The 9,386-nt window shown below is 28.2% G+C and overlaps 1 protein-coding gene across 1 annotated transcript; it reads right to left on the bottom strand.

Annotated features, from left to right (window-relative positions):
• Positions 1 to 4,088: 4,088 nt before the first annotated feature.
• Positions 4,089 to 8,331, bottom strand: LOC112516330. Its single transcript, XM_025123343.1, has 3 exons — positions 8,254 to 8,331; positions 4,498 to 4,670; positions 4,089 to 4,365 (listed from the first exon to the last, which is right to left on the bottom strand). Exons 1-3 carry the CDS (start codon positions 8,329 to 8,331, stop codon positions 4,089 to 4,091), a joined length of 528 nt encoding a protein of 175 aa, XP_024979111.1.
• Between the last annotated feature and the right edge of the window lie 1,055 nt (positions 8,332 to 9,386).

The raw sequence follows: 9,386 nt of genomic DNA, 5'->3' as shown, positions 1-9,386 counted from the left end.
TTATATTATTAAACCAAAAATAAATTACTTTGTTATTAAATCTAAATTGAATTATGATAAAAAATTAAATTAATTTGATACTAATATCAATTTTTTTTTCAAAATTTTATGTTATCTTCAAATTTATATTTCATTCAAAAATAAAAACATTATCGATTTCTCAAACCACATAAAATCGTATTATATTGTTAAAGATAAAGAATAAAAACTAAACATTAAAATCGAGATTTATCTCGTTGCATTGCGCGAATACCCTTATAGTATTACATAATATATTTATTACTTAGAGGGTGTTTACTTGATTTTTCATTAAGTCCTATATGAATAAAAGTTATTTGTGTAGATTAATTTGTTTGTACAGATTGAGAAAGTTTTCAAGGTTTTCATATATGGAAAAAACTTACTTTTTTTTTATTGAAAATGGTAGGTTTGAAAAAAAAAACTAGGTTTTCTACATAAAGCTTATCTAAAAAGACATTTTCTACATTTTTAATCCATTATCAAACAATCATATATAACTGATCGAATAAACTGTAAGTTTTATTAAGCTGCTAATAAATAGATTCTTACTTTAGAACAGTAATTATTCATTAAACTGGTAACAAACAGACCTTACCTTAGGACAGTAATTAAAGGAAGACCAAAAAAAGGTTACAACTGTGTGAGAACCAATCTCATATATCTTTTAATGATTTATTTTCATCAAATGTTATGATTTAAGGTATTGTTTCACGTGTGTTTGTATTCAGATATGAAAAAATATCTACTGGAACTTTTTTTGTTTCATGCTGTGAAATAAAAAACCACATGTTAAAAAGTTTTACATTGTGAAAACTAATATTCTTGTGGTTTGAGGTCTCAGGTTCAAATCCAATGAGGAATAAAAATCCTCTTGTGGTTACGGAGGTTCAAATACGGTGATTCCGGGCTACTTGCAAAATAAGTGGTCGCCCTGGATTAGTCTGCTCCCATAGCGTGTTGGATATCCAGATTAATCAAAAAAAAATCTACAAAACAAATATACATAAAATAATATTTTAAATCGTAATTTTAAATTAAAAAAAATCAGATCAGATCATACATTAAAATTGATTTTCACAAATGTGATTTTTGCAAGATTTGCACTCATTTACTTTATTCCTTAAAAATATTAATTGTTGCATCCAAAAAAAAATTCAATTTTTTAATTATATTATTCTAAAAAAGAAATTGCAATATTTTGTTCTTAAATAAATTTCCATTTTTACATTTTTCATATTTGTTTATTAATAATTAATGCAAGATATTCATAATAATGAATTTAATGACTTATTTATTCAGCCATTTAATTCACTTAGGTATTTTATGGGTGATTATCTGTTTCAACTATTTTAAATTTGGCTTTTTGGTCAAAATAAATTTAATGAGTTTATTAACTTTTCTGCTAAATTTAATGAGTTTATAGAACGCTTTTGATCATGATAATAAGTTTTGTAAGAGATTGTTTGTTTACATCTTAATAGTTTCATTAAGAAACAATCTTTGAATCGTTAAGATATGAATCTTGTTTGGGAAAAAAAAGTTTGTTTCTTAATGGTTCTAAAACCCTCTTAATGATTTTGTATCATGGGTTTCCCTTAACCATTCAGCGCTCTAATTTTATTGTAAACAATTACCAAATAATTATATTTCATTTTCCAGTATATCATGAAAGCCTCTTAATCATTGTGCACAAAACCATTCAACAACCAAAGAGCCTTTGGTCCGGAGGTATGTGAGTCTTTAGCCTCCAAGGAAGTCAAAGGTTCAAACCTCACCAAAGGTGAGAAGGGTGTGTGAGTTTATTTGTTCTATTTGTCGTGTATATATATATATATATATATATATATATACTTCAAAAAATTTGTAAAAGAAACTTATAATTAATTTCCAATAATTAATAGTTAATTAGAAGCCGTTTCTGAATATATAAATAAAATAACATACAAAAGACAAGGGAAAAGTCTAAAAAAAATTCAATGGACTTTAGTGTTTGGAATGATTAAGTTCTTGGATAATTTTTTAGAACAAATAAGTACTTGGACATTCTAAAACATATTAGATACATTCTTAGGACCTATAAAAATGGTTAATGTGGTAAAATAATAAAAAAAAAACCTGGAAAAAAAGCCAATGGACTTTCACATTTTAAGCGATTAAATTTCTAAACATTTTTTGAACCAAAAAAGTATTTACATATATAAAATGAAACAAATATACCAAAAAAATACTTAAATATACCAAAAAAGTACTTACATTTAAAAAAGATTATTGATAAAATTTATTAATTTATAAAATAAAAAATATTATGTCAGTGATTTTCTAAATTAAAAAAAAATAAAAAAAGATTATTGATTGTATTTATTTTTAATTAAAAATAAAATATATATTTCGTATATGATTTCTCAAATTAAAAAAAATTAAAAAAAAAATTTAAAAATGATTATTATGAAATTTATTTTAATTAAAAGTAAAAATATATTTTATTTTTAATTAAAAAAATTTCATAATAATTTTTTTTTGAATATAAGTACTTTTTTGGTATATTTGTTTCATTTTATAGATTTAAGTATTCTTTTGGTTCAAAAAAATGTTTAGATATTTAATCGTTCAAAATATGAATGTCCATTATTTTTTTTTTCCAGATTTTTTTCAATTATTTTACCACATTAACCAGCTGTATAAGTAATAAGAATGTATCTAACAGGTTTTAGAAAGTTCAAAGAGTTATATAACATGTTTTGGAATGTTCAATGACTTATTTGTTCAAAGACTTAATCATTCCAAACACTGAAGTCAATTGAATTTTTTTAGACTTTTCCTAAAAGACAATTATATATAATATTTTTTTAATTTAAAAGTCAATTACTTGTATTTATTGCATTAATTTGTATTTAATGTGGAGAATAACTTAACTTCCCAATCAATTTCATGAGATTAATGTTTGACATTGATTTTTAGCAAACAAAAACCACTCATTAATTTACTTTTTTATTTAATAAAATATTCAGTGCTATATTTGACAACTAACTGATAAAGTAATTAATCATGTTAATAAAAATTAACTGATATTTAATAAGTTAGCTGATGAATTAATCATCCTAATAAAAATTAACTGATAAATTAATTAAAAAAAATATAAGTTGAACATTACAAATTATATTATATTTTAAATCCAAATTAATCTTTTATTAGTTTTTTAAAATTCTCAACTAGCTGTTAAAGTAATTAATCATGTTAGTTTTTTAAAATTCTCAATTTGAATTTTAAAATTCTCGATTTTAAATGTTTCATTTTATTTTGTCCTCTGTCGATGTTATAATACGGATAAAAACGATAATGTTTTTATTTTTGAATAAAATATAAAATTGAAGATATCTTAAAATTAAAAAAAAAACATATCAATATTAGTATCAAATTAATTATTTAAAAGTTCTTGTTTTGTTGTGTAATTTCTTTAATTCAACTTTTTTATTATTATAATTTAATAGGTTTAATAAGAAAATAATTTATTTTTGATTTAATAATATAATTTTTTTATAAAGATAATAATTAAGTATTCTGTTAGAAGACAATAATTATCCTAATTATATTTTAAATTTTTTATATTTAAAATGAAAAGTTAATCCAATATTTGATTATGTTTATTTGTAGTTAGTTACACGAATTCAAGTATGAAGCTTTAATAAGTTGTATTTATACATTATTACTTGTAATCTTGAATTTTAAGTAATATACATTAATAAACAGTACATCATGTATAAAAGATGGTTTTTAAGAATTTCTATCAAATGATTTATAATAGTGTATAGATAGAACAAATATAGAAGGAATATTCTACAAAAAGGGTAAAATCCCAGGTCTAGGGTATTATTATACACATAATTTTGTCTTAATTGATTGGTTGCACGGTTTAAATGATAGATAAATATTACTTATACATTGTGACAAACTGCTTCATACACTGATAGGAAGGAGATGCTGCAATTTTCTTATTAAGTCTTAAGTTACAAGTTACTGCTAATTAAAAATGAATAAACATCCTCAAATCAAACACATGTTACAGGTGGTCAAACCATTGTGACCTCAGAACGTTGAGTCGAAGGAGGGACTGTAATCGTACCGTCATGATGATTTACGACAACCAAGTAAATGATTTGGAGTACAACACTGGTAAGAGTAAGTGAGGCACCGGCTCCAAATATTCCAGGGTTTACCACTTTGCACACGTAATCGATTTGAAAAGTTCTGTCTCCTAATCGTTCTCCATACCGCATCTTTTCTCCCTGATTTCCGATCATCACCAAACCAACGATGTAAAAAATGAGTGCACCTAACCATGCCAACCTACACAACAATCATTCATTAGCCGTTTCGTTCTTTTAAGCATTACTAGTTGAAATAGCATTAATCGCACTGAGTTAATATTTTTGTTTTCTGAAGAAAAAAAAAGCGACTGGAAAAAGAAACAAAGTTTACCAAGAAGAAATAAGGGAGAGTCGAGCCACTGGAGATGGGATAGGGGATCTCAAGAAACAAACACGGGAAATCAAAAGTGACATAACTGCTACGACTCCTAGCACTTGTGTCGGGTTTTTAGAATTTGTTGGATATGTGCATCCTGTTTCCATTACGTCCTTAACATCAGCAAGCTGCAAGCAAACTCATGTAGACATGAAGTGTGTTAAATTTATCTAAATATTTTTCAATAATTTTGACATGGACATTGGAATTGATTAAATGAATTGTTCTTAACTTCTTATTACATGTAAGGATGGTGATTTGTTCCGACCCGGTGGGGAACCATGCTCACCCGACTCGAACGTGGACGGGGATTCCCCACTAAAACGGGTCTCGGGACAGGGGATCCCTGGTAGATTCAAACTAACGGATATTCTTCATGGGGTTGACCGGAGTTTGACAGAAGGTTGACCGGGGACGGAATGTTAATCCCGATACCTGTCGGGGATTACAAAACCCGTCCTATCCTCACCCCGTTGCCATGCCTAATTACATGTCTATTGTCTTATGTAGGTTTATTTGTAATAAAGTTTGTTCAACCAAGATGGAATTGGAGAAAAGTGAAACATTGGTTAAAATACAAGGAACATAAGGTGAGGGACTGCAACTCCACATTCTGAAAGAAGAAGGTTACCCAAGTTATGGTTGAAACCTTAAGGGCTAAAGTGAAAAATCATAAAATATTAAAAAATATCTTTTTTTTAATTGTTGTATTAGTATATTTTAAACAATTTTTGATTTTTTTAAAATAATAAAATGAGCATTTTTTGAACAAAATGTCTTATATATTGTCAAACAATATTTTTTTATGATGAAAAGAATAAATTGTATACATAGAGATGGCCAAAAGCAGTCACAAGCCTGTGAGCCGACTAATTCTAAGGTACATATTTGTTTTGTGGGTAGTGCGGAGTTATCGCATTTGAACCTCTGTGACCACAAGTGGATTTTTTATTTCTTCTTGAATTCGAACATGAGACCTCCAACACTTTTAACATTTAGAGTTCAAGCTTAAAGCAATCGGGTACAACCCTTGTGGTTAAATCATTACTTTCAAAATCAAGTTAGTCGAACAGGGTGGCCCGGGTCTCGTTCCCATTGGGCTAGTCCAACTTTGAGCCCAGACTCAGCCCATTTCATTACACAAAAATAAATATACAATTTTTTTATAAATTACGATTTTTGACATTTAGTATTAGAATACATTTTAAATAATACATTTACTTGAAAATCTTTAAAATGTTATGAATCTTATAACACTTCTTTGAAAAACTTGTATCATAAAATGAAAACTTAAAAGAAATTAAAAAATGGGTCTTATACATAACTAATCACATTGAAATTCTATTAACTTGTAACGGTCCCAAATAGTCGAGTCATAACCAATCCTTGACTAGTCCCAATCATGGGCCAAGTCGAGTCCAATTTGGCCCTCTCTAGATTATATATATATATATATATATAGAGAGAGAGAGAGAGAGAGAGAGGGTGTAGTTTCATACAAGAATTATACCTATATTAAGAAAATAAGGCAATGACCAAATTACGTACAAAATAACATGTGATTTTACATTAAGAGGCAAAAAAGGAGTGCATGCGACTTCGGCCGCAACCACAAGTCATGGGGTAAAGTCGCGTGAATCACATGTGATTTTAGTGTAAAATCACATATAATTCGGCCATCTTTTTAAATAGACACCATTTTCATATGAACTTGTCTCTCTCTCTCTCTATATATATATATATAAAGAGAGAGAGAAAGAGAGAGAGAGAGGTTGGTTATTATACAACTATTTACATTTGTACAACCAATACAACTCAATTTAAACCGTTCATTTAATTTGATAAATATGTGATTTCATAGAAGTTTTGATTGTTTCCTAATATAAAGTATTAATCATAATTAATGAACTTTATTCATCTTTCATAAATATCCAAATCATAATAAATAAAATCTCATCATTACTATAAATATCTCAATTAATTGGGTTGCATTGGTTGTACAAATGAACATGGTTGTATTTGAAATATACCCTATATGTATGTGTGTGTGTGTGTATGTATGTATATATATATATATATAGAGAGAGAGAGAGAGAGAGAGAGAGAGAAAAAAAAAGAGACTTGGGATCATGTGAGACCAATATGTTTTATGAGACCCGTGAAACCACATAAATAACACTAAACCTTCACAACAAAACAATGTGAAACTAAACTTTCACAATGTTTTTGCTGTGAAGTTTAGGTTTTTTTTCATACCTTCACAATATTTGATGTAAAGTTTTAGTGTTACCTTGTGGTCTCATATGTCTCACAAAAACAAATTGATCTCACGTGAACTTAGAAGCGGATCCAATTTTCTTTTAAAGTGATTACACCCAACTAACTATCGTAATATAAAATAAAATTAATTAAACAATACAATTTTATCATATAGGCATAAAATTAATGTTAAAAAGATGTTTTTTTATTTGTGTTAATACAATTAATTTTAAAAATAATTAATATTGGACTCGTTTTCAAAATATCGATGAGTTGTTTCTAACAATGTAATTATATATATAGGGTTTATTTCAAATACAACCTATCGCATTTGTACAACCAATGCAACCCGATAAATTGAAATATTTATGGAAATGATTAAAGTTCATTTATTATGATTTAAATATTTATGGAAGATGAATACGGTTCATTAATTATGATTAATACTTTATATTAGGAAATAATCAAAATCTCTATAAAATCACATATTAATCAAATGAAATGGACGGTTGAGATTAAGTTGTATTGGTTGCACAAATGACCAGGGTTGTATAATAACCAACCTCTCTCTATATATATATATATATAATGTATTTTAGTTAATGATTTCAACTCATAAAAATCTTATAGTTTCATGTTTGTATGCCATAAAAAATTTATATTTAAGCCCTACAATTTTATGGTTTCACGAAAAGTCATACCCTAAAAGGTAGGTCTGCTCCTACGTGAACCCAACTGTGTGTGTGTGTGTGCGCGCATATGTGTATATATATAAATTTGGGATCATGTGAGACCAAAGTTTTTTCATGAGATCCGTAAGACCAATTCTCAACCATTGGATTAGATGTACAATCTGACAATCTGAACATTCATAAACGCCACAAAACTTCTCAATAATCACAAAATTGCCACCGTACAACTTTAGACCATTACCTTATAAAGTTGATCAATGAACATAAATTGGTCTTACGGGTCCCACGAAAAACACTTGGTATCACGTGAACCCAACTCTGTATATATATGTATATATGTAAATGTATGTAGGGTTGGGTTGGATTCACGTGATACTAGTCTGTTTTCGTGAGACCCATGAGACCACTTTTTCACACTTGAAACTTCACAGCAAAACGCTGTGAAGGTAAAAAAAATCTGAACCTTCACAGTAAAAACACTATGAAGGTAAAAAAAATCTGAACCTTCACAGTAAAAACACTATGAAGGTTACCTTCATAGCGTTTTGCTATGAAGTTTCAAGTGTAAAAAAGTTGTCTCATGAGTCTCAAGAAAACAAGTTGGTCTCATGTGATCCCAAGTTCATATATATGTATATTGAAATATAAGATAAGAAGGTGGATCTCTTCTTCATCAAAAGGAATGAGATTCTCGTGAATACAAAACGTTACATATATATGTATTTACATATATATATGTATATATGTATGTATAGTTTACCTGGACTTTGGTGGCTTCAGCAACAAACCCAAGAACTGCAGATAACAACCCCATGGTGGCGCCAACAATGGCTACCATCTTAGTTCTGGAACTTTCATCACCATGGTCAACCATCCTTAGATGCTTATAATACCTATAAATCAAAGATGAAGTTCATATATATATATATATATATATATATATATATATATATTTTGATGTTTGTTTAACAATTGTCTTTTATCCTATGGATTGTTGTTGCCATCTATACCTTGACATATACGTGAAAGAAAACAAGAAGGTAATTTACGGCTAAAAAACAACCGAGTAGGAAGACGTTGTAATTAAGATAATTAACGCATCGACAATTTTGTTTGATATAGAGGATATCAAGAGAAAAAACCAAAAACGCTTATAAAATACGCATTTAGGTGGAGGCGAACCACATCCACCAGACAAGAACCAAGGCTTCCCGAGAAGGAAGAAAGGAACAAAACAGAGGGGAGAACATTCCTTTAAAACGATAGCACGAAGGAAAAGCTATTTTGATTTTGGTTTTAATTCTGATATCAACATATCATTTATTATTATTTATAAAATATGTGTATTCAACCACAAGGGTGGTGTCATTGGTTTGAGTTTGGGCTCCAAAGGTCAAAGTGTTTGGAGGTCTCAAATTCAAATCTAAAGAGGAATAAAAATCCCCTTGTGACCACGGAGGTTCAAATGCGGTGACTTCGGGCTATCCGTAAAGCAAGTGGTCGCTATAGGATTAGTCGGCTCGCATAGCGGGTTGGATATCCAGGTTAATAAAAAAAATGTGTATTCGAACAACGTACATATATCCATACATTGCTATGATATATCAGTGATACCAATTTATTAGTAGCAGATTATTAATAAATTGGTGTTGAATATAATGAAAATTAGTCTCTAACAAATATGTTATTTTAGAAATTTTAAAGATATGAGAAAAATTTGTTTCAACAGTTATGTTAAACTCTCCTCTAAAATATAAGACAAAAAAGAAGAGAAAATAAAGAAAATTTCCAAATTTAGAAAAGGAGTAAATTACAAATTTCGCCCCTATGGTTTGAGAAAACTTTGAATTGGGTCCCTCAATTGAAATAATTACAAGGACGGTTACTGTGGTT

Source organism: Cynara cardunculus, assembly GCF_001531365.2.
Source record: "Cynara cardunculus var. scolymus isolate 2C chromosome LG 8, CcrdV1, whole genome shotgun sequence".
Classification (NCBI taxonomy): Eukaryota; Viridiplantae; Streptophyta; class Magnoliopsida; order Asterales; family Asteraceae; genus Cynara; species Cynara cardunculus.
The sequence above is the reverse complement of the archived record's forward strand: the minus strand, read 5'-3'. Positions and strand labels throughout refer to the sequence as shown.

Bases quoted from the DNA above. Each gene is read 5' to 3' on its own strand.
- LOC112516330 (XM_025123343.1), bottom strand. From the start codon at position 8,331: ATGGTAGCCATTGTTGGCGCCACCATGGGGTTGTTATCTGCAGTTCTT. The intron at 4,671-8,253 runs GTAAACTATACA...GTTTGCTTGCAG, and splicing joins CTGAAGCCACCAAAGTCCAG to CTTGCTGATGTTAAGGACGT. The intron at 4,366-4,497 runs GTAAACTTTGTT...ATTGTTGTGTAG, and splicing joins CTCTCCCTTATTTCTTCTTG to GTTGGCATGGTTAGGTGCAC.